This window comes from Sorex fumeus, unplaced genomic scaffold (genome assembly GCF_029834395.1).
Source record: "Sorex fumeus unplaced genomic scaffold, SorFum_2.1 ptg000030l, whole genome shotgun sequence".
Classification (NCBI taxonomy): domain Eukaryota; kingdom Metazoa; phylum Chordata; class Mammalia; order Eulipotyphla; family Soricidae; genus Sorex; species Sorex fumeus.
In genome coordinates this window covers 18,289,039-18,313,534 of record NW_026606087.1, presented here as the reverse complement: position 1 = coordinate 18,313,534, position 24,496 = coordinate 18,289,039, and the positions used below count along the sequence as shown (strand labels likewise).

General features: G+C 47.2%; 1 protein-coding gene across 1 annotated transcript in view; it reads left to right on the top strand.

The window, feature by feature from the left end:
- C2CD3 (C2 domain containing 3 centriole elongation regulator) overlaps positions 1 to 24,496 on the top strand; it is a 133,754-nt gene that overhangs the window by 97,935 nt on the left and 11,323 nt on the right. Inside the window, exons 27-32 of the mRNA XM_056115984.1 lie at positions 521 to 726; positions 1,987 to 2,111; positions 4,730 to 4,891; positions 10,536 to 10,756; positions 14,874 to 15,765; positions 20,509 to 20,620. Coding sequence (XP_055971959.1) covers positions 521 to 726; positions 1,987 to 2,111; positions 4,730 to 4,891; positions 10,536 to 10,756; positions 14,874 to 15,765; positions 20,509 to 20,620 — 1,718 coding nt within the window. The remainder of the gene's footprint in view (positions 1 to 520; positions 727 to 1,986; positions 2,112 to 4,729; positions 4,892 to 10,535; positions 10,757 to 14,873; positions 15,766 to 20,508; positions 20,621 to 24,496) is intronic.

The following is a 24,496-nucleotide window of genomic DNA, read 5'->3' as shown; positions in this document are numbered from 1 at the left end:
ATTACATAAACACTTGCCCAACTAAAATGAGACCACCTCAGTTGTAAAGGCAGCCCCCGCCTGACAGCCAAGAGGAGCACCCAAGCTTACTTTGCACCCCATTTGGGCTTTGTAGGTGATCAGTAAATATATGTGTATGGTACAGGAAAATCGGAAAATACAGACAAATAAAAATGGGAAAATGCAAATTCCTTGCATTGCGAGGGTGATGGTAGTAGTCAGATCTCTTTTGAACACACTGTGCCGAGGAAAACCATTGGTGTTTGGCAGTTGCCTGTGTCAGGAGGTGTTAACCCTGGTGTTGGCCCTGCCAGCTTTTCCCTGCCGTACAGAAAAGAGATCCACACAGTGAAAGCTGGCTGCAGTTTACTCTCATTCTCATTGTATTTTCTCTCTCAATTCTGGAACTGCTCGACCTCCAATCCTCTCAGTGAGCTTCTCTCTGTGCAGACGCATCTGATCTCTGGGGCAGGACTTGCCCTACCACACCGCCCAGCTCTTTTCTCTTTTCCCCCCACAGACGAAGAGAGGGTGATTGGCTTTGCCTCCGTGGACCTCTCCCCACTTCTCTCGGGCTTTCAGTTTGTCTGTGGCTGGTACAACATCACAGACTTCAGTGGAGACTGCCAAGGGCAGATTAAAGTTGCTGTGTCCCCCTTGGAGAACTTGATGCACTTCAAAGAAGAAAGACAAGCAAGACGTGGGGTGGAGACCCCCGGATCACGGGTATGCATCCTGATTTACACCTGAGCCAGAAAACGTTCTGCTGTGCAGAAGCTCTGTGTGAAGATCATTTACTCATGTTTGGTACTTGCCGGCTTACAGAACACTTTATATAAGTCTTCTAATGATTATAGGACTTGTTTTTTTTTTCTTTTCAAGACCTTTGAACAGTTTGGTATATCAAAAATCACTGAGTTGAGCATTTTCAAAGACTGAAAATTTTATATGTATTTTAATTTTATACCTTTCCTTTTTTTTCATATATGATATTGAGTATCAAATCCAGGGTCTCGTATATGTGCAGCAGACCACCCCTCCTCCAGCGTAACTTTTTTCTTTTTCCTCTTTTTGGGGAGCAGGGGGTGTGCGGAGGGCCATTGCTTGGGTCATACCCAGCAGTGCTCAGTGACATTCCTGACTGCACTCAGGAATCAATCCTGGCAGAGCTCAGGAGACCATAAGAGATTCTAGGGATGGCACCCAGGTCAGCTGATGCAAGGAGACGGCCTCCCCACTACTATCTCTCCAGCCTATCTTAATTTTATAAACAAAATAAGGTTAGCTGCACTGTAAAATCTGAAACCATTGTTTGCACTTTTTTTTAAAAAGCCAAAAAAAAAAAAAACCTAGTAGACTTGAGACAAGAACCTATTATCACATTATCTCTGTATAGGTAGAACATAAGCTGATATCAAACCAGGTCACAAACTGACTAAAGCAGTGTGTAAATGGGGATGGGAGGGAAGGAATAGGAGGAACCACAGGTGCAGTTAGGGGCAGATTTTGTTTTGTTTCTAAATAAGTTTGGGAACCTCTAAACTAAGGAACAAATAAATATAAAGTAACTGAAAAACAATGTGATCACAAATTGGGGATAACAGTAGCCCAACCGCATAAGATTATTGTGCAATTTAAATGAGAAAATATATGTTGTACAGTGTTCAGCATTGAAAATAATAAGTTGTTGGGGCTGGAGTGATAGCACAGCAGATAGGGCATTTGCCTTGCACACAGCCAACCCGGGTTCGATTCCCAGCATCCCACATGGTCCCCTGAGCACCACCAGGAGTAACTCCTGAATGCAGAGCCAGGACTAACCCCTGTGCAACGCGGGTGTGACCCAAAAAGCAAAAAAATTTAAAAAATGAAAATAATAAATCGCATTTATACACATACAATAAATCTTTGAAAATTACTTGTGCATTGCTTTGTTCCAAAAGGATTTGCAGTGACTGCTGTACCATTTTCCTTCTGTTTTTACAGATTCCTATATACAGTTCCTTTTCCTTCCCTGCCTCTGACATGTTCCCCAGCAGCTTTGTAAGACAGGCCCCGGAACCATTTGCTCACACGTCTTCAAAGGAGGTTGATTTCTCCTCTACTGGGAGGTGAGTATTTTCTTCATGGAAGAAAAGAAGTTAAAGTGTGGATGTATATAAATATCCTGGCTTAGCCCTTCTCTCTGTCATCAGATAAAGATGCTAGAGATAAGAAAAGAGCTTTGTTGATCTATCATAATCCCTACGGACCCAAGTGTCTTAGAAGAGCGAAGTTTTTATAAGATAGGAACCAGAACTCTTACTGCTGTCAAATGAATAGCCTTGGTGCTCGGAACTCTTTTCTCCTCCGAGGCCTTTAAGCTCTGTCTCTCGTAGGCATCAGCAGTGTGACAGACGTAATCTGGGCCCCCACCCCACCCCCACTCTCTGAACCATGTGCAGTGTTATTTTGAAAAATGCAACCAGTCTGCCCTTTTTTTTCAAGGCATCTTTGGATATACATTTGAATAGTAGAGTTATAGTCTGTCAGAAGGCAGAAAACGAAGTCTAAGAATAAGATTGTTTCTTGCCCCACCCCCACCCCATAATCTTGTTCTCCTGTGTCCCTAATGCCATTCGGTATTCCCCTATGTCCATTGGTCTTTCCTATGTCTTTCTCTCCACCTAAGAACAGAAGGAAGTATTCTTTATTTGTTTTGTTTTGGGGTCACTCCCAGATGAACTCAGAGCTTACTTCTGACTCTGGACTCAGAGTTTACTCCTGGTTCAATGCTTAGGGATCACTCCTGGCAGGACTTTGCAAGGCAAGCACCATACTTGCTTTGCTATCTCTCTTCCCTGCCCCGCCCCCCCCAAAGCATTCTTACAGCAGCAGTTGCTAAGTAATGGACCCTTTCTTCCAAAGAACATACTCTGATTACTGCTTAGTCATTCAAAGGCCTTTGTCAGTGGCCAGTAGCTTTCTGAACATCCTTACCTCATAAAGATATTCTTTCCCTTCTGCAAAAAGGGAACTTATGCAGCTGTCAAATCCTAGATCACAAGTTTCTCTGATCATAGCCTATGACCAAGACATGAAAGTAGGATGATAAGAATAGAAGTGAATTGGGACAGGAGCGATAGTACAGTAGGTGGGGCACTTGCCTTCCACGTAGCTGACCTGGGTTTGATCTCCAGTATCCCAGATGGTCCTCCAATCCTCACCAGGAATAATTCCAGAGTGCAGAGTCAGAAGTAAGCCCTGAGCATCACCAGGTGTGACCCCAAAACAAAAACAAAAAGAATAGAAATATAAGGGCCATAGAGTTGGCATGTGAGATACCCTTTCTATCCTTGACTCCACACTCTCAATACCTCCAGAAACACCTCCAGCTCTAATCACTTTTGAGTGTAGCAAAAAAAGAAAACAGGACAAAAAAGTAAAAATAGAGAGCCAAAGAGTGTATGCTTGGTATGTATGAGACCCAAGTTCAGTCTCCAGCACCTCTCGACTCCCCAAATACCAGCCTAGCCAGCTTGAATATTGCCAGGAATAATTTCCTCTGACCACTCACTAGGAGGGTCCCAAAATAAAAAATCACAGGTATACAGATCAATGATAAGGCCACTATGTAACAAGTATAAAAGTTTAGGGCCAGAGACATGGTACAGGGGTTAAGGTACTTTGCCTTGTATCCCGCCTTGAACCCTGGTCCAGATATGCCCCCCCCAAACACCACTAGGGGTCCCTCTTGAGCACAAATCTAGGAATTTGTGCTTGAGCACTGCCTCATGTGGCCCAAAAACAAAATGGAAGTTTAAAGTTCAGTGGTTTGGGGTTTTGTCCACATACAAATGTCCCTGTTGCAGTCAGGGGAGATAGCTCAGAGGGATAGAGTTTTGCATGCAGGAGGCCTGGGTTCCGTCCAGTGGTCCCCTGAACAGCACCAGGAGCAACCCCACAAGCACCAAGCAGGAGCATCCTCTGCTGGTTCAACATTAACAGATGTCTGTTCCTGCTTCAAAAAGACCCTTTTGAACCAGGGAGATGCCTCAAGAGGGGGAGTGCATACTAGCATGTATCTCCAAGGTTTGTTCCCCAGCACCCTTTGGCTCCCCAAATATCACTGAGTTTTTGTCATTATCTATGACAAAAACTATGTAAAACTCCTCAAAGAAAACAGAAGTACATGTCTTTGGCTTAGGCAATGGTTCCTTATATAGAATATCAAAAATATAACACTGTAGCACTATAAAAGAAAAATACTACTCTATTAGAATTTGAAAACTTTGTGTCTTAAATACCAGCAAGGGAATGAAAAAGGAGCTGGAGAGGAAGTGTAGTGGGTAAGGCACCTTGCATGGGTTCGATCCCCAGCACCCCTGCTGGTCCCCCCAAGTACAACTTGGAGAAATTCCTGAGTACAGAGCTAGAAGTAAGCAAGCCCTGAGCATCACTGAGTCTGGTTCTCCCCCAGAAAAGTGAAAAGATAGTCAATAGGTCCTATTCTTGTCATTTCAAATGACTTAAACTTAGGCTGCAATAAATATTAAGGAGGAAATGTGTAAAACTGAAGGCACAGTTATTTGGGAGATAGTTTAGAAGCCAAGTCAGAATTGATGGAGCTAGAAGTGTGGGAGTACAGAGCTGGACGCATGATACCGTTTCGGAATGCTGATTTGTGTGTTGGCATGATGAGTTTCGTAATTGTCAGGGATTTCTTTTGCCGCCCGTTTATTCGTGACAGAAGTGGCGTCACAAGAACGCAGGCATCACGGCACGAGGAGCATGTGCAGAACATCCGCAGGTTCCATGAGTCCCTGCAGCAGGGAGAGGCAGCCTTGCCAATTGACAACAGACTGGTCAGCTCACCTATGTCCTCCCGTACTTCCATTCTGACTTCCCTCAGGTAAGACCCTCTACTGAGACACAGGAAATCATAGTGGACTCCTGGGCGAATGGACACTAGCCGTGTGCAGTGTTGCTTTGCCGTCAGCTTCCTGCTCTTGGGGGCTTATCCTAGGGACTTCCATGCATGTTAGTGTCTGGTAGAAGATTCCTCTTAGAGGAATCTGCCTTGGCGTTTTCTAATAGGGATCTATTACTGATCCACCAGCAAATACAGGAAATTTAATTTATTTACAAAATGTATTAATAATCACCCCCATATCCACTTCACAATTTATGAATCCTTATCCTACTGTCTTTATCCTCAAGCCTAGATTTTTCCAGGCCACCGTCTGTCCTACTCACACTTCCCTGTCTCTTGTCTTAGATTAGTCAGTATCTAAACCAGAAATGCTCTGTGAATCTTGAAAGGGCCATTTTAGGTTCCATACATTAACAGCCCATAGATTATCCAGTAAAAAATGTGTTGCAGGGGAAAGAATTTGACTCCAGAGTCAGAGAGACATGACTTTTAATCCCAGCTCTTCCGTTTCCATGGACCTTCATGTTGCCAGCCAATTGTAGTGAAATTTAATAAGAGCTGCATACTTCCTGGCAAGGAATGAGTAACAGTCTAGGCTGGTTGTGGAAAGATTCAGAGAAGTCACATTTACCAGGTCTTTGAAGGAACTGATCAACATATATGAAGGGTTTTCTGTGCAGAGAAAGCACTGCACTGCACTGTCCTATTGTTCATCAATTTGCTCAAGCGCGCCCAGTAACGTCTCCATCGTGAGACTTGTTGTTACTGTGTTTGGCATATTGACTATGTCATGGGTAGCTTGCCAGGCTTTGCCATGTGGGCGAAATAGCGATAGCACAGCGGTAGGGTGTTTGCCTTGCATGCAACCAACCCTGTCGGCCCAGGTTCGATTCCTCCGCCCCTCTCGGAGAGCCCAGCAAGGTACCGAGAGTATCTAGCCCTCACGGCAAAGCCTGGCAAGCTCCCCGTGACGTATTCGATATGCCAAACACAATAACAAGAAGTCTCACAATAGAGACGTTACTGGCCCGCTCAAGCAAATCGATGAACAGTGGGAGGACAGTGCAGAGAAAAAGAAATAAAAAGTGTGCTAAGACCCAGGGGCATGAAATAGCAATTCATATTTGGGGAATTTGAACCAAAAAAACGGCAAGTTCTCTAGCGGTCATCAGTTCATGAAATGACTTGAATCTCTGACTACAAGTTTGGGTTTTTGTTTTATTTGTAGTAATTGGGCCCCACCTTGCAGTGCTCAGGGAACCATGCAGTGCTGGAGGTGAAGCTCAGGCCTCCCCGCTGTGGAGCTTGCACTCGGCCCATTGAGCTGTCTCCCCAGTCTGAGTTCGGACTTTGAGAACAATCTTTCTCAAGCTACAAGTGATACGGGGTGAGGAGGGAAAAGGTGTATAAAGCTTAAGAAAAAAATATACCTATTTATTTAAAAGATTGTAGTTGAGTCACAATTTACCTCTTGGGTTTCATAAAACAAACTCAGGAAAGACTGGCAAAATCTTCTTGATTGGTGGGAAATGAGTTAAGGAAAATTGAGCAATCATTCTCCAGACTACAGGAAAGAAACAGCTGAAACTTACTTTATAAGGAAGTAGAATGTTTCAAAGTCTCCTTTTAATAAGTTCTAGGGACTGGAAGCTTATTTAAGCAAAGCCTTTGGCAGATTGGCCGCATTTTATTGCATCAGTTACATAACACACTTTTCTTCCTAGTCTACCCTGTGTTGTCATTGTTGCAGTGTACCGGGAGTCTGTCACCTGGAGATGCGGGGCAGTGTCAGAGGTCAGACTCACAGCCTCCTCTGTGCAAGGCAGACACTACCACTGAGTCTCATTCCTGGACCCCTCACATAACGTACTGTACAACCCACAGATCAAAGAGGAAAAAGAAACCTCAGAGCAGTTCTTCCCTTCCTCACCCCTGCTGCCGTTTGGACCAGATATTTGGCTGCAGAACTCTTCCTATATATTGTAGGCTACTTAGCAGCTTTCCTGACCAGTACCCACTAGATACCAATAACACCTTTACCCCAGTGTGACACCCAAAACTATCTTTGCACACTGCCAAAGTTCCTTCGGATCAAAATCACCAGGCAGAAAAGCTCTGCCAGAAATCACAGCTTTTCAAACCCCATTGTGTGTCAGAATCACATGAAGGACCAGGGAGTAAAGTGTTTCTGCGACCATCTACACAGTTACTGATTCAGGACACCCAGGACAGAACCTGAGGATTGTGTATCGCAAACAGATCTCCAGGGCCAGAGACACAGTATGGGGGTTAAGGCGCTGGCCCTGAGTTGCTGCCTTGGTTCAGTTCCCCGCCGTGAACACCATCAGGTGTGCCCCCTTCCCCAGAGCACAGTGGCGGGAACCCAGGTTCAGTTCCCCCTCTGAATAGTGTCAAGTGTGCCCCCTTCCTCTGTGCTCTGCGGGAACCACACCCATCTCAAGCTGGGAATCCTCCGGCTAGAATTCAGTATGGGGGGTTAGCCGCTTCTTGCATTCAACCAACCTGAATTTGATATCCAGCACCACATATGATCCCCAAAGCCTAGTCAGGGGTAAGCCCTGAGCACTGCTGAGTATGGCTCAAAAATTAAAAAAAAAAAATTCTAGAACTGAGGTGTATTGTTTTGGTGTGGGGGCCACATCCAGCAGTTTTTAGGGCTTATCCTGGTTCTGTGTTCAGGGATCCCTCTGGACAGGCCTCCGGGACTCATAGGCCAACCAGGATTGAACTCTGGCAGCCCACAAGTGTCCTGCCCCTAGAACTGAGGTTTGGATGCCCACAGTTCTAGGCCAGTTTTTTACCAAATGGAGCTGAAACAGGATCTTACTGGGGCCAAAGTGCTAAATAATAGATAGGATAGGGCATTCAATCCCCGGCATCCTACATGGACCACTGAGTAGCACCAGGAGTAATCCCTGAGTGCAAAGCCAGAAGTAACCCCTGAGCATCACCGAGTGTGACCCAAAAAGCCAATACCAATTGGCCATTGCTTCCTTGGGCTCACAGAATCCTGAAGCAGTGTTTAATTCTGTCTCTGCAATCTATGAGGACTGTCAGGGAAAATAGGAATAAACCTTTTTCACAGATGTGAAGATCACAGCTAGGGGGTCAGAATGTTTTGTAGCACCTTTGACAAGGCCACATGGATTTGCTGATTTTTCTAAAGCTATCTGTTCGCATTTGTTTGCACTCTTCTGCTACAACTGTTTACCCAGGTGGCATTCACCCAGACATAGACACCTATGTGACTTCAATGTGATGTGATAGTCATGATAAGCTTGGTCCTCTCATCTAGTTCGGATCTGACCCTGAGAATGCACACCAGCCCGAACAGAAGGAGAGAAGGACTTTCTCGAGGGGTCGAGTGCCTGTGTGGTACCAGTCATTCCTAGCATGTCAGACGTACTAGAGAAATAATAACAAGTTTGAGTTCCTATTTTCTGTTACCAAATGCTCATTGCCTAGTTCAGAAAATGAAATTAAAACTAAACATGAAAACAAAAGAGGAAAATAACAGAACATTCATGAAGATGCTAAGCCAAAGGAATTTAAGGGAGAGGTGGCCCAGTGGTGGAGGTGATGGACTTTGAAAAGAGAAATATAAGCTACAGGTTAAAAGTTGGGTGGGGACAGAGCAGGGAGCAGTTTGAACTACTCTTGGTAGGTCGGGTTGCTTGAACTCAGGTTCCAGCATGCAAGGGTGTGAGGCAGGAATGAACCTAGTTGGTTAGAGGCCATCTATTAAAATATATATATGTTTTGAGTCATATATGTATATATAATACCACTGTTTGCCATGGACAAATCAATTAAGTTTTCTGATTTGCACATTCCTATCTATAAAATAATTGCTAATCTCACTGGGCATTGGGTTGGCTGACAATTGAAGCTAGATCATGAAAGCATAAAATGCAAAATTCCGTGTAAGTGAAGGTGGTAGTGACTGGTGTGATTTCTCACTGGACAATGGCAAAAATGAATAGGGTAAGGCTTGTGACTCAGAAAAGGCCAGGGCTGTCATGTGTCTTAAAAGAAAAGACACGGGGGCCAAAGCAGTAATACAATGGGAAAGGTGCTTGCCCTACTTGCAGCCAACCCAGATTCAATCCTCAGCATCCCATATGATCCCCCAAACCCACCAGGAGTGATCCCTGAGTGCAGAACCAGAAGTAAGCTCTGGTATTGCCAGGTGTCACCCAAAAACAAAAACAAAAAGAAAGGAAGAAAGAAAAGTCAATGAATTTAATAACTCCATTAAAGATTCTGGATGGGCCAAGAGAGATAGAACAAGAGGAAGGTGCTTGCCTTGCATCCAGGCAACCCTGATTTGACCCCCTAGGGATGTACTGCCAGGAGTGACCCCTGAGCACAGAGCTAGGGCTAAACCCTGAGCACAGCTGGCTTTGACCCCAAAACTAACCCCCCAAAAAATTTCTAATAAATTTAAGTTGTATATTCATATTTATCCATTCAGTAGTCATTTGTTTTGTGTCCAGTGCTGTACTGGATAGTCAGCACAGAGCTCTTCATAGATCGGGGGAAAGGGATGTGAAACAGACAATGTACAGAAGGAACTTTGCACTCAGAGAAGGGCCGGGACTCAATTATACCAAGTAAGAGTGTCAGTGAAGATCACCAGAAGAGGTCACAAACTTGAAAGATCAGAAGTAGTTAGGAACTGGCCCAGAGTAATGTGAAATGAGAGCTGAAAGATGGTCAAGAGCAGGAGATTGGATTTTGCTAGACATGGAAAGAAGAGTCACATGAGCGAGACAAAAGGGGGAGAAACATGTCTCAGGCAGTGAGATTCTAGTTAAAAGAGATGATGGGTGACTTAGATAGTAAGAGAGGGTGTTGGGCCCAAGGGATAAATCGGTGGCTGAGCTGCTCACTGCATATGCCCAACCTGGGTTCAACCCCCAGCACCTTCCTGGTCCCCTTGAGCTCCGCTGGGTGTGAACCCTAAGCACAGAGCCAGGAGCAAGCCCTGAGCCTGTACAGTTAGGAGTAGTTCAAATCACCCCCAACTCCCCCTCCCCCAAAAAGAAGGACCATGGGCGGGAGGGATAGCACATCAGGTAGGGTGTTTGCCTTGCTCGTGACTGACCCGGGTTCGATTCCCAGCTTTCCATATGGTCCCCTGAGCACCGCCAGGAGTAATTCCTGAGTGCATGAGCCAGGAGTAACCCTCATGCATCACCGGGTATGACCCAAAAAGCAAAAAAAAAAAAAAAAGACCAAACTATCAATAGACTTAGCAGTATCAAGGTCCTGCTCAAACTTTTGAAATATAAAAGGGGTTCAGGGAGGGGCTGGAGCAATAGCACAGCAGGTAGGGCGTCTGCCTTGCATGCGGCCGACCTGGGTTCGATCCCTGACATCCCATATGGTCCCCCAAGCACCGCCAGGAGTAATTCCTGAGTACAGAGCCAGAAATAACCCCTGAGCATCACTGGGTGTGACAAAGAAAGAAAGAAAGAAAGAAAGAAAGAAAGAAAGAAAGAAAGAAAGAAAGAAAGAAAGGGTACAGGGAAACATAAAAGCTGCTTATAAATCCAGTGACTAACCCTTTTTTCTCTTTTTTCACTTTCTTTTCTGACAGGAAGAATCTGAGTGAACTAGATCAGATTCAGAGGTACTTCAGTCAGAAGCTCAGCAAGCCTTTGCTTCCCTTCAGCCCTCAGTCTCATTCCCCCATCTTGCAGTGCCAGGAGAGCGAGAGACACCAGCTTGGACCCAGAGCCAGCACCCTAGACCCTGAGAGCCAGTGCATTCTGGAGAAATCCAATAACCTGGTGTTGCAAGTCAGCTCCTTGATCACGGGTATGAGCAGTTCCCTTCTGATCTGAGGAGTCCGGATCGCGGGTCCCCACGCAAAGAGCCTTGAATGTGTCCCCTCAGCGAAGCCCTGTGACAGACAGATCCCAGCAACTTCTGCCATCGCTCCTTCCTTTTCCTTCTTAACCCTGCCTGTTTTCTTGGTTTGCTTTTTTCTATTTTCCTTCCTCTTTGACTTAAGTTCCTTTCAAAAGGAGACATGTAGTAACATGGCCCTGGGACATGTGTTTGGAAAGTTTTGGACTGAGAAGCAGGAGAGCACTGCCACTGATTTACTGTTTGGTTTTGAGCATAGCCTTTTCCCATGTAAGCTTCAGTTTCCTCACCCCAAAAAAGAAAGGGGACATTAGATGAATTCTTCTATAACAGACTTGTGCCCCCACTCCATTCTCAGAAGAAAAAAATTAGCCTATAGATACATTGAAAATTCTAATGCTCTAAACCAAAATTCTGCATTTCAACAACACCCCAGGTGAATTGAAAAGTGGTCATAATCTGCCCTTTGCGAAAAACCTTAGAACCATGATCATTGGAAGCAGAGAGAGTATACGTGTTAATGTGTCTGCCTTGTTCTCATTTGCAGCTCTGGCATCATATGGTCCCCCAAGAATCACCAAAACAACACTACCTTGCCCCCCCGCCCCCCCACACACAAAACACACACATACACACACACACACACACACATACACACACACGCAAGAAAACAGTTTTTTTGCTTTCACTGTATTCAAACCATTGAAGGAGGTGCCCAGGCCATACTCAGATTCTCAGGCTGTGTTATGAACTAGCTGTATGAGTATCTCTGAGAAGTTGTTTTCTAATTTCCCCCAGATATTTCCACTGTGTAGTCCAAATAAGAGATCGTTCTACAAGTATTTCCCAAATTTACTTGAGGGTCAAATGCACCTGAGGTGAGGCCAGAGCTGTAGTGCAAAAGGTCAGTGTTTGCTTTGCACACAAACCTCTGACCTAGGTTCAATCCCCGGCACCCCATATGGCCCCCCAAGCACACAGGAGTGATTCCTGATCTCAGCCAAGAGTAAACCCTGAGTATTGCCAGGTGTAGCCCATAAACAAAAACAAAAACCAAAAAAACGACCTGAGGTGCTTATTTTAAAATCTGGATTCCTTGGTCCTGATTCACCCTACTAAATCAGAATTCTGGACTAAGACTTATTAGGCTCACTGAGTGGGAATATGGAGAAACCAAGATCAGCATCTTTGACCCTTACTCAGTATCATCTGTTTTGTTTATTTGGGAACCACGCCCAGCTGTGCTCAGGGCTTACTCCTGGCTCTGTGCTCAGGAATCACTCCTGCCTGGCAGGCTCCAGGAAATATATGGGGTACTGGGGATCGAACATGGGTAAGCCACGTGCAAGACAAGTGCTATACTCACTATAATATCTCTCTGGCCCCTCGTTACCATTCTTGCTCAAACAAAATGTATAAATTCTACACATGACTAAATAAGTGTTTACATCACCCCCCATCTTTGGCAGGCTCCTTTCTCTCTCTCTCTCTCTCTCTCTCTCTCTCTCTCTCTTTCTCTCTCTCTCCACCTCTCCTCCCCTCTCCTCTCCCTCTCCTCCCTGCTCTTTTGGGCATTGTGGTTTGCAGTATTGATACTGAAAGGTTATCAAGAATATCCCTTTACCTACTTTTAACTCTCAGATCTTGTCCAGTATGGTCATTCCCAGCTATTATTGTCATGGCGGTCTCTCTTCTATCTTATCTACCCTCAGCCCCACACACACTTGTGGTTAATTCTAACCACTGACCAGTCCTCCTCACCCCTGTTTTCCCTGATATTAGTCTTCTACCATATATATATTTTTATGTACTCCAAGTTCAGTCTTTATCCTGAAAGAAAATGGGGAGTTCTAAGCCAGAAGAGGACAGAAGAACTGATTTTCACATGAATATAGATTTTGCATGGGAGAGATGATTCTTTTAAACTGTTTTTTTTTAACAGTTTAAAAGTTTTTAAAACAGTTCTTTTAAACCTCCCTTCATCTTATCTCAGTATACTTTTTTTTATTTGGTGGGGACGGGGAGGGGGGAGGTTTCTCAGGGTTTATTCCTGGTTCTGAGGTATGCTCATGGGGGTGCTGAGGGGACCATATGGGATACCAGGGATAATACCTGAGTAGGTAGAGTGCAAGGCAAGCACCCTACCCCTGTACTATCCTCCAGCCCCTCAGTATACTTTTTAAAAAGTCACTTAGACAAGTAGATACAAAGGAAGCTTGTTAGCTTGTCCGGCATGGAAGAGGCTCCTGTATGCCTTGTTTTTTTGTCAGGTTCTTTGCAGAAAATACATCACAACCAGATATGTGGTATCTTCCTTTGAGAAACTGGTAATCTGCTAGGAGAAACAGTTATATAACAGCATGTTCTTAAGCGTTTCCTTAGAACAAAGCTATCTGGGGCTGGAGCGATAGCTCAGCAGGTAGTGCGTTTGCCTTGCACACGGCCAACCCGGGTTCGATTCCCAGCATCCCATATGGTCATTACCACCCCCCGCCAACACCGCCAGGAGAAATTACTGAGTGCATGAGCCAGGAGTAACCCCTGTGCATCGCCGGGTGTGACCCAAAAAGCAGGAAAAAAAAAAAGAACAAAGCTATCTAAGCATCCATCCAGCTGATACCTTTGGAAAAGTTTCCTGGAGGGAACACAGCAGAGCAAGGCTGATTTGTGAAAAGCAGAAAGATTGGGGCTGAGGAGATGGCTCTGCAGGCTCATACTTTGTCGCTCAGAAGGCCAGGTGAGATTCCCCACCCTGCATGGTCCTCTGAGCAGTGTCAGGAGCCATCATCCAGCCTGGAGTGGCCCCAAGCATCCACAGATGTGGCCCTAAAACCAAACAAAAGTAGAACAATTGTTCTAAGGCAAGCATTATTCAAGCCAAAAACCAGGATCAGCCAAGAGTTCCCTCCCTTGTCCTGGTTACTAGTTACAGATAGGTATGTTCCTTTTTCACACACCCACTCGCTCCCCTTTAAGATTCGATGATTGTTTGTTGGTTCGGTTTGGTTTGGTTTCTGGAGGGAGTTTGGGGCTATGCCAGTGGTGCTCACGACTTACTCCTGCCTCCACCTCAGGGTGCTGGGAATTGATCCCGTTTTCACAGAGCAAACAACTTAGCCCCAGTACCATCTCTCTCGTCCTCAAGACTTGAAAATTGTTGGATTGGGAATATCGCTCAAAGAGCAGACATTTGTCCTATGCATGTATAGGGCCTGGGTTTGGAAGGTACAAAAAAACAAAAACCTTGAAAACGGTCAATATATATTAACTCACACAGAACTTCTATAGGCTGAGCACTCGAGTGATTTGAAGATGTACCTTATCCCCCAGAAGTAAAAATTGCCTCCCAATTCCTAACTTCGTTTTCTCAAGTAGTCATGCAGACATACATCATTCACTCAGCCATTTTAATTCATTTTCTCACATTTCACCAATATATTTGCAGTCACTTGTAGCCTCCTTTTAATAAGTGCTTACATATACATATACCACACAGCCTGTGCCCTGTTATTTGGTGTATGTTACCACACTGTGTGAAAGAGAGATGTTTTGAATCCGAGACTGGCTGGTTCCAAAGCTTCTGCTCTTTCCCACCATTTCTCTGTAAACCTTGGCCTTATTGTTCGGGTGATAGATAAGCCCTTGCTTATATTTTCCCAAATAAAATAGGTAGCTCGAATAACTCTCATCAAATGGGTAAATAAGTGGATTCTCATTTTGATTTTTAATTTAGGTAATTTCTGAAGTAATTGGAAGCAATGAACATGCCCGCCAGGACTCCCCGCTCCCAAGGACTCCTGAGCATGAGCAGATAGTCTCAAAGCGTTTCCACAGACGGAACCACAGCTATAAATAGATTAGCTTCTAGGCCTCTGATTCTAGAATAAAGTGCTAGAAATTGTACTGCCTTGATTATAGTTTTACTGACTCCTGGCGAATTAACGGTCTCTTAAGGTTTGTTGGAAGTCTGTTTGCAAGAATCCATCTGAAGCTAGTGAGGCTGGGTGGGAGGCTGAGTGGTCTGTGGCTCCACCCCGTAGTAAGAGTGATATCTGTTGCCATTCAGATCTGCAGACTATCACCAGGAACTCTCACGCACCTCTGAGTTCTCATGGAGCCAGGAACCGCAGCGGAGACACGGCCACCCTCCCGGAAGCTCAGGACAGCACGACAGCCATGCCGGAACCACGCCCAGCTCCAGACCTGCCACCAGCAAGCGCTGCAGATGAGCGCAAGACTCTGGAAGCTCCAGACGAAGACAAGACTCTGGAAGAGACTTCGGGTGAAAGAGGATGCCATGAGTCCCTGGGACATGCAGTCCCCGTGATACAGATGCAGAGCAGCGAGGGCACGGAGGCCGGCTGGGCCTATAGTGATGAGGACTATGAAGAAGACGTCATTGAGCCCAGGCCCCTCAATGAGATCACCACCATGACTGATAAAACCAGCCCTTGGTCCAGCTTGGTGTCAGAGATGAGTGAGATCCTCAGCCCTCAGCCTGATGAGCTTCAGAGGGAAGGTCCTCCTTGTCCTTCACCAGAGCCTTGCTCCAGAAAGGGGCTCAAGGTCAAGAGTCTGTCCCCCCCAGAAAGGACAGTTTCCCCCCACCTGGCTAGGCAGGATCCAGCTAGCCTCAGGCCTCCTCCATGTGACAGCCAGGCCACCAAGGCCAGGCTTGGAGATCCTGTCTCAGCAGGCCCTGCCCAGCGAAGCCTTCTCCGTAAGGAGTGGAGTCCATCCCGGGCAGCAGAGGAAAGAGAGCCTGAGCCAGCCCAGCTGGAGAACGCAGCTGCCTCCAGTGAGCTCAGTGACTCTGTGGACAGCTTTGAGGAACTCCCTCTGTACCTGGCCTCCCTGAACCATAGGGGAAACCGCCAGGGGCCACCCGTCAGTGGCTGTGACAACCCACAGCAGCTGGCAACATCTGGAGCTGAAGCATCCTCACGGCAGAGTCTCCTGTATCCTTTGACAAGTCCCCCAAGTCGCACCCTAAGCCACCTCTTGGCATTTCGGAAGCTCAGGTGAGCCGAGGGGAGTCTGAGTGGAGCCGCTCCCCCTCCCTGGGATGCGCTGAGAGCCAGGGAAGCCCCCTCCTTCCACTCCCCTGCACTGTCACTGTTCTGCCGCTCACTGCAGCCCCCTGAAGCATGGCACTTGGGACTGGTGTCGGTGTTGGTGGCACCGCCTTGCCTAACTGAGCTGGTTAACCTCGTGGCTATTTACACAGGAAGACTCCGGGCATCAACATGTCCTGTGTCAAGCACTTCACAGATCCATAAAGCCACTGTCATTTCTGTTTCACACCTAAGAAGTCTCAGAGTTTAGTGGCTTCATACTAACTTTTTTTTAAAGGCAAGTGATGGGGTTGGGTGATGGAGAAGTGGAGAAACTGAGCACCTTTGAAATGACTTGTCCAGCCCGTCCCCGCAGTATAATTGTGTTGATGTTTGGAAAAGAGACCCCTGATAATCCTCCTTTGCATTGCACACAGGCTTGTTTGGGGGGAAAGAAACTTTTTTGGCCACACCCATCTGCGCTCAGGAATCACTCCTGGCTGGCTGGGGGGGGGGGACCATTTGAGGTACCAGGGATCAAACCCGCTTTAGGTATATTTTTTAATTTGTTTTGAGGCCACACCGAGCCATCCTCAAGGCTTATTTCTGGCTCTGCACTCAGGGATCACTCCTGGCAGTGCTTAAGGGACCATATGGGATTTGGGGGACTGAACCCAGCACCCTGCCTGTTGTACTATTACTCCAGTCCCTAAAGGAAATCACTTAAGAGCACGGATAGCCTTCACAGCTCTAGTAAACAGCCAGTCATGTCAGCCCACAGCAACGAGGGGTTATTAAGTGGCTGGTAGATGAAGCTGGTGTCTTTTCCCTATGGAAATTTTCTTTAACCAAAAATAAGGGACCCTGACTTTGCCCCTTCTAGACCAAGCTGCTTCTTACTTACATAACTTCAGGCATAGTTCAACTTTCTGAGCATCAGATTCTGTCCATCTTAAGAGGGAGAAAATAATCCCTCACCCACCAGCCAAGCAGTCCACTAATGTCCAGAAGTTCAGGGACCTTGTCATTCGGTGTCCCCAGCACCAGACATTAGACAGAAAAGGGAACAGTAAATACTGAACTGACCTCTAGAGTGAATCAAATGCATGGCATCCTTCGCGACCCTGGTGGCCAGCAGAGAGACAGGGGTGTGGGTGTGGGCTCAGGGAGAGTGACTGCTGACTACCTCCATGGGTTTCCCTGCCCAGCCTCTCCCCAAGTGGCTCTCAGTCCATCTGGTTCTGCTCAGGATGCGGTCAGTGGAGGAGCCACTCCTGTGTACAGATCCTGAGAGAACTGCCTTCAGCCAGACCTCCCCACTGATCCGTTCTTTTATTTTTTAAGAAAACTTTGCTAGGCCCTGTGCTGTGTACCAAGGACAAAGATTTTAATTTAGACCATGCCCAGTGGGGGTTGAAGAGATAGGACAACAGGAAGGGCACTTCCCTTTGGCACGCAGTGTGATCCCTGAGCACAGAGCCAAGAGTCAGCCCTGAGCACTGCCAGGTGTGGCCCTAAAATAAATAGACAGTGCCTGGAGGAGTTCTCATGGTGAGAAAGGGGACTGGCAGTGACCGATGGAATAACACAGGGATAGAGTTCTCAGGAGCAAGCAGGAGCAGAGGTCATGTTCTGCAGGGGTCTCCAGAAGGACAGTGCTGCAGGTGGGATACTTGCCTAACATGCGACCAACCCAGGTTTGATCCCTGGAATCCCATATGGTCATTCTCTGAGCACCAAGGGTGGTCTTTGAACCAAGAGTAAGACTTGAGCACCACCAGATGTGCCCCCCTGCACCTCCCCCCCCCCCACACACACACACAAAGTAAACCAAACAGAATTAAAGATGAGTGCGAAGTCTGAAGTAAGATCTCGACTGCCTTATGAAGAGGACAGATGGGAGAGAATTAGATGGGGTGAGGTGGGAGTGGAAAGAGAACTATCGGGTCACTTGAGCTTCTGGCCACGTGCTCCTACGCTGATGATGCATGGACTGTGGTTGGGAGCAGTGCCCATTTCCTCATTAGCAATATCTCCAGGGGCATCTGGGATGGAGGGATGGTGGTTTCTCTGAAATTGGAAAGGGCGGCAGGGAGCGCAGGAGGCAGATCCAGGCCCACCAGGTGGAGCCCAGAGCATCGCCACTATGTAGAGAGTGGGCAGGGCAACAACAGCATGAAGGAGTCAGTATGGAGGGACCAGGGAGAGGCCAGGACGGGAGTGTGGGAGGCAGTGTGGGAGCTGAGCTCGGGGAGGGGTGGGAGCCCTCTGATTTGACCAAGACAGTTCCAGCATCATTGAACTGATATACATTGGCTGGCTCAGAGGGCAGTGTCTGCTGTGGAAGGACCTGAAAGGCAGGTTTTTAGCATGTGAGGGAACCACAGGGAGGCTGGCCACAGCGGGCAATTTTTCCCATTTGCCAGGGGCACAAGAATCACTGGCACTGATACCATTCTAAGTACTTGGCATATGAAAACTTATTGATTCTTGGGGCCAGAGATAGTACAAGTGGGTCAGGGTGCTTGCCTTGCATGCACCCGACCTGGATTTAACTCCTGGCATCCCATATGGTCCCCAAGCCTGCTAGGAGTGACCCCTGAGCATTGCCAGGTGTGGTCCAAAAAAATAATTCATTATCTCTCCTCCAGGATGGAGGCCAGAGGTGTAGTAGTAGGGTTAAAAGCAGTGCTTTGCTTGCAAACAGCCCCAGTTCAATCCCCAGAACTATATGTGGTCCCTGGAGCACTGCCAATAGCAACCCTTGAATGCAGCTGGAAGTGGCCCCAAAACAAAGATACTTTGTTTTACAGGTGAAGAAGGCAGGGAGCAGGGGGTGCAGCGGGGCCACTTTCCTAAAGTGGTCGACTTACCTACAGTAAGGTTCCTCTTGGAGAAGAACCCAGAAAAAGGCAGGAAGTGAAGAGGAGAGCTTCCGTGCCTCAGACCAAGGCTATTCAAGCTTTCTCCTCTGTGACGCTTTTTCACCCGAGAAATTGTTTATATGCAACCCCTTTGTATGTAGGTATAGAAGCAAGCTTACACAGTAAATATCAAAGACAACAAATCAAATTTATTTAAAAGTGGTTCTGTTTTGCTTTTTAAGTCCCAGTGCAACCCAGAAGAAGCTCTGCTTTACTCGCACTCCTGACCCCTCAGCAAAGCTGTTCCTCTTCCTGCGCACCCGCCAGTGGTGTGGCAGAGCACCTAGCAGGCAGGCAGCAGGAGCAAGTAGGCCTTGCCACACCCAGACTTCGGGGGAGCCTGGGACCATCTCCAGCTCCACCTCTCCACTTGAACCAAAGCAGAAAATGCAACATTTTTGTTCATTCAGTACATGCCTATTGCAGAACTGCTGTGTCCCTGGTACTATGTTAAGTGAAGACAGAGACAGAAGGACAGAGAGAGAGAGAGAGGAGAGGGAGAGAGAGAGGAGAGGGAGAGATCATCTATGCTCTCAGGATTCAGAGACTGTCGTGGAAGACTGAGAAGTCAGTGTGTCGTGCTTAGAACTAAACCCACTCGTTGGACAAAAGAAGAGCTGGGACATCAGAAGATCCCTCCCTTCCTCCAAACTGAATCAGTGTTCTTTGTTTCCTCGGAGGATTTTTTTGGCTACACCCAGCAGTGCTCAGGGCTTTATTCCTGGGCTCTGTGTTCAGGAATCACTCCTGGCAGGGCTCAGGGACTATATGGGGTGTTGGGATCAGACCCCTTGCAGGTGGGCCACGTGCAAGGCCAAGTGCCCTCCCCGCCGTTCTTCACTCTGACCCCTGAACTTGTGACACAGCATGTTCTGTCACCTGTATGACAGTGCTGGGCATCTGGAGAGGATGCAGAAAAGCACCTCGTCTTGGAGGGCTCACATCCAAACCAGTGACCTGCTGTGCCCACAGACAGCCCCTATGCAGGTCCATTGTAGCTGGAGGTGAGCAGAGAAAACCCAGGAGAACAGGCCTTCACTCACTTCCTGAGCCCTTCCTGCCCTCGGTCCAACTGCCTGTTTCATCCAACCCTTGCTGCCTTCCTGCTTCACACAGGGCTCTAGGAAGTGGTGAGGTGACGAAGGAAGCAACTTTGTCCAGGAGGTTCAGGGGCTCCCAGAGGAAATGAATGGCAAGTCATACAAGCATTAACCTGAGTTGCAAACCTTCCTCTCGACTATGAGGAAGGAGGGCTCACTGAGCAAGATTAATAGAAGACTTCCTAGAAGAGGTAGGGGTGGGAGGTTGGTATTTTTGTTTTTTGGGTTTTTTTTTTTTTTTTTGGTTTGCTTGGTTTTTGTTTGAGAACTATGCTTGGCAGTGATCAAGGGTTACTGGCTTTGCACTCAAATCATTCCTGGCAGTACTCTGGGGATACATGGGGTGCCAGGGATCAAACCTGGGTTGGCAGCATGCACCCTACCTGCTGTACTATGGCTCTGGCCCCGAGAGGTAGGATTTAAAGTAACCCACAGAGCAAGTGGAGACCATGATTAATTGGGTGGGTGGGACCACTTGAAAAATGGATGCATGAGCAGGAATAAGTAAAAGAGCCGGGGGGGGGGGGGCGGCGGGGAGGATGGATGGGGGATGGGTTAGTGGAAATTCAGCTCTACAAGAGGGAAGATTTTGGGGGTGTTTATGTCCCTTAACACCATCGCAGCCCAGAGCCCATCGTGGTGCCCAACTTCTTCCTGCCTCCCGAGCAGTTGGAGGCGTCCATGCGGATGCTCTCACTCTCTGCAGCTCTGCCCCGACCAGTCTCGACAGATGAGGTAAGAGCCGCGGGCCAAGCCTTCCTTGGGAGTCCTCTCCTACCTGACCGTGGGTGCCGAGTGCAGCGTCGATCTCCCATCCCCCTGGAGAGCCGGCAGCAGAGGGCACGCTCCAAGCTTGTACCAGATCTAGATTCTATGCCCCCCCCCCATGGCCTTAGTGGCCAAAAGTGAGTGAGAAGAAGCCAGAGCATGTGGGGTGCTTGCCTTGCAGGTTGCCAACCCAGGTTCCGTCCCCGGCACCAATATGTTCCCCGGGGCACCGCCAGTAGTACCCTCCCCACCCCCATCCCCCAAAAAAGTCAAGGGCCCAAGAAAAGAAAGGAAGAGCCAAATGGGGTCAGAGTGACTTCATCAGCTAAGATTGAGAAGTGCATGAAAGGTGGGCTGGCCACTGAGGAAGCTCCCACTAAGCAAAGACGGGTTAAGTGGCAAAAGCTTCTGATAAGAGACGCAGCCCCTGGAGACTGGCAGATGAGCAAGGGCTTGATACTGGTGACACACCTCTGCCAGTCACTCCTCGCCACAGCCCTTCCCCATTCCGGAAGCATGGAATGGTTGGAACTGAAGCGGATGGTTGGAACACCAGTACAAACCCAGCTGAAGCAGATGGTTGGAACACCAGCACAAACCCAGGGCTCTCTTTCACCCTAACACAGCACCTGACCTTTTACTGTGGAATGGCAGGAAAAAGGCAACTTCTTTTCTGTTGTTTCTGTGGGCTGTTGCCAGGAACTAAATACGGCCTCATAGTGGCCTACTCTATCCACCACGGAGCCGCAGCCCAGGCCTGAGTTAACTGACAATGCTTGGGGCCTTCTCCTGACTCAGTGTTCAGAGGACCATATGGGATGCTGGGATCAAACCTGGGTTAGCAGTGTGCCAGGCAAGCACGCTACCCACTGTGCTATCTATCTGGCCCCAAGTAACTCCTCTTTAAATGTTCCACATGTATGTATTGAATACCTAACCCTACCTTCAATATGTTAGGTGCTGGACATTTGGGATTAAATAGAGTGAAGTCCTTATAAATAATAAGCCAAAGAAATAATTATAGGCTTGGATGGGTACCCGGTCCACCAAGCACCCATCCCAGCCTTGAAAAGGGTCTGTCATCTTAAACAGGAAGTTGATGATCAGGTGGTTCTTGTAAGGTGTCAAGGATTGCTTCGAGCACCTTATTGAATTCACGTAATTTAGTAACTTCACAGGGTGTGCTGGCTTTTATCTCTTCTAAAATGAGACCACTCAGGCACACAGGGGTTAAGTAACTTGCCTGCCTTTTAAAGGTGGTGGAGGCAGGTTAAGGCAGGTTAAAGGTGGTGCCTATCTCTTGTGTGGTGGAGGCAGAATTAGAACCCAGGTGATCTGGTTTTAAAATGTTCTCACTACCTCACTCTCCTGGGGAGCAGCCAGGCACACTGGGAAGTTTTTCCTTCAGGAGGTGAGAATGCAGACCCCAGGTCCCCAGGCTGCAAGAATGGTCTGACCTGGGAACAGACGCAACCAGTGACCCTGGAACAAGAGATTGACGTCAGGAAGCCGAAGAGCCTAAATCAAGGGAGGAAAGAACCTTAGGAAAGAGTTTAGATGGTGGTCAGTGGTAATTCCTATCCAAGACTGGGGATGGAGCTCCCCAGTTTGATCCCCAACACTGAATGTACCCCACAACTAGCAAACCATACAGAATCACTTGGGTTGTTGCGCCAAATGGGCTGTCTTTCAGATGTGGCAGTTGATGGTCCTTGGTGAACTTGAAAGAGTAAGAGAAAGTAAACTTAACGCAGAGAAAGTAAAAGTACAGCCATGTGCCAAGAGCTGTTCTCACCCAAGCTGACCTAGATTTTAAAAAAATAAAAAAAAATCTGCTCCAAGACAAAATTTTTGGTGGGAAGAGAATAGCCAGCAGTGCTCAAGGGCTGGCCGAGTATTTTTGGCAGTGTTCCCTATCTCCTACCCCACCCCACTGCACTGCTTCAGAGGCACTCTCCAAAAATTAAAAGTCAAACAAAATGTTTAGCCATTATCCATTGCAATGCCCAACCTCTGTTTAATGCTTTCTGTGCACTAGACATCATTCTCAGTACTTTACATGTATAAGCTTATTTAATTCTTCCAGCAGCCCAGTGAGATGGACACTGTTGTTATCCTCTTTTAAAACATGGGAAAATTGGAGCCCAATGGATGGAGTTAAGGCTTTGCCTTATACCCTGCCAACCCTAGTTCAATCCCCTGTGCTGTGTCCGGTGCCCTGAGCACCATCCGGGTCACTCGGAAGCACAGAGCCAGGAATAGCCCCTATGCACCGCCAGTGTGACCCCAAAGCCCAAAGTCACAGATGAGAAAACTGAAGCTCTGCGTTTCCCTACCATCCTGTAAGGCACTGTTTCTAGTTCCCTTAGACAATGAGACACATACAAACTCAGTCACTGCCCAGGGACCCCACCCCGCCAGTGACTGAGCCTCCCCCTCCCAGTTCTGTACCTCCCATTATCCCACGGGGAAATCATGTTACTGCCAGGTATGTTGTTCTTCCTTTTTAAAGGTAGGAGTCCTGCTGTTTATTCAGCCACTGATTAAGGTGACTGAAGTGGGCATGAAACCCTTATTATTTCTTTCTAATTGAATATCCATGAAATAGGCTATTACAAAGCTGTTAATAATTAGGCTTCAGTCATACAATGATCTAGCACCTATCCCTCCACCAGTACATTTCCCACCACCAAGGTCCCCTGTTTCCTTTCCATCATCCCCCAACACCCCACCCCCCCACCCCCAGCCTCCCTCTATGGAAGGCACTTTGCTTCTTGCTCTCTCTCCTTTTCCTTTTGTGCATTTTGTGCATTTTGTACAGGTATTAAGAGGTCATCGTGTTTGTTCAGAGCATTCAGTATTTTATCAAGACGGTGAGGCTGGAGTAGTTTTTTAACTGGGTAACAGCGTTGGGGTGTGGATGTAACTGCTGAGGCTTCCCGAAGTACAGGGAGTTGGGGGGAGGTAGCCCATCCCGACCCTGAGAAAGCCTGGAGACTTAGTCACAAAACCCGTATACCAGAATTTTGAGCAGGTTATATCTTGGTGAGGTCTGTCCTGAGATAGTGGAATCAGACAAGGGGTATGGCAGCAATTTGGGATTGTAGGAGTAAGCAGCTGCGGGGGGCTCGGCTTGGGTGGGCTCCAGGCTGACCTGCACCCCCCCCCTTTGATGTACCCTGGTCCATTCAGCCGTGCACAGGTTCAAGATGAATGGCGGCTTTTGATCTCTCTTTTTTTTAATTGAATCACTGTGACATACAGTTACAAACTTTCATGATTAAGTTTCAGTTACACAATGATCGAGCACCCGTCCCTCTACCAGTGCACATCTTCCATCACCAATGTTCCCAGTATCCCTCCTGCCACCCCCAACCTATGCTATCCCCTGCCTCTATGGCAGGCACCTTCCTTCTTATTCTCTGTCTACTTTTGGGCTTTATGGTTTGCAATACAGATCCTAAGAGGCCATCATCTTTGGTCCTTAGTCTACTTTCAGTGTGCATCTCCCATCCCGAGCAATTCCTCCAACCATCGTTGACTTAATGGTCCCTTTTCCATCCCAACTGCCTTCTCCCTCAGTATGAGGAAGGCTTCCAAACTGTGGAGCAGTCCTCCTGGCCCTTATCTCTATTGTCCTTAGGTATTAGTTTCATATTATGTTACTTTATATTCCACAAATAAGTGCAGTCATTCTATGTCTGTCTCTTTCTGACTCATTTCACTTAGCATGAGTCTATGTCCGTCCACTTAAATGCAAATTTCATGACTTCATCTTTTCTAACAGCTGCATAGTATTCCATTTTGTAGGATTTTTTTTTATCTCTTTTGAGATTTATTTGT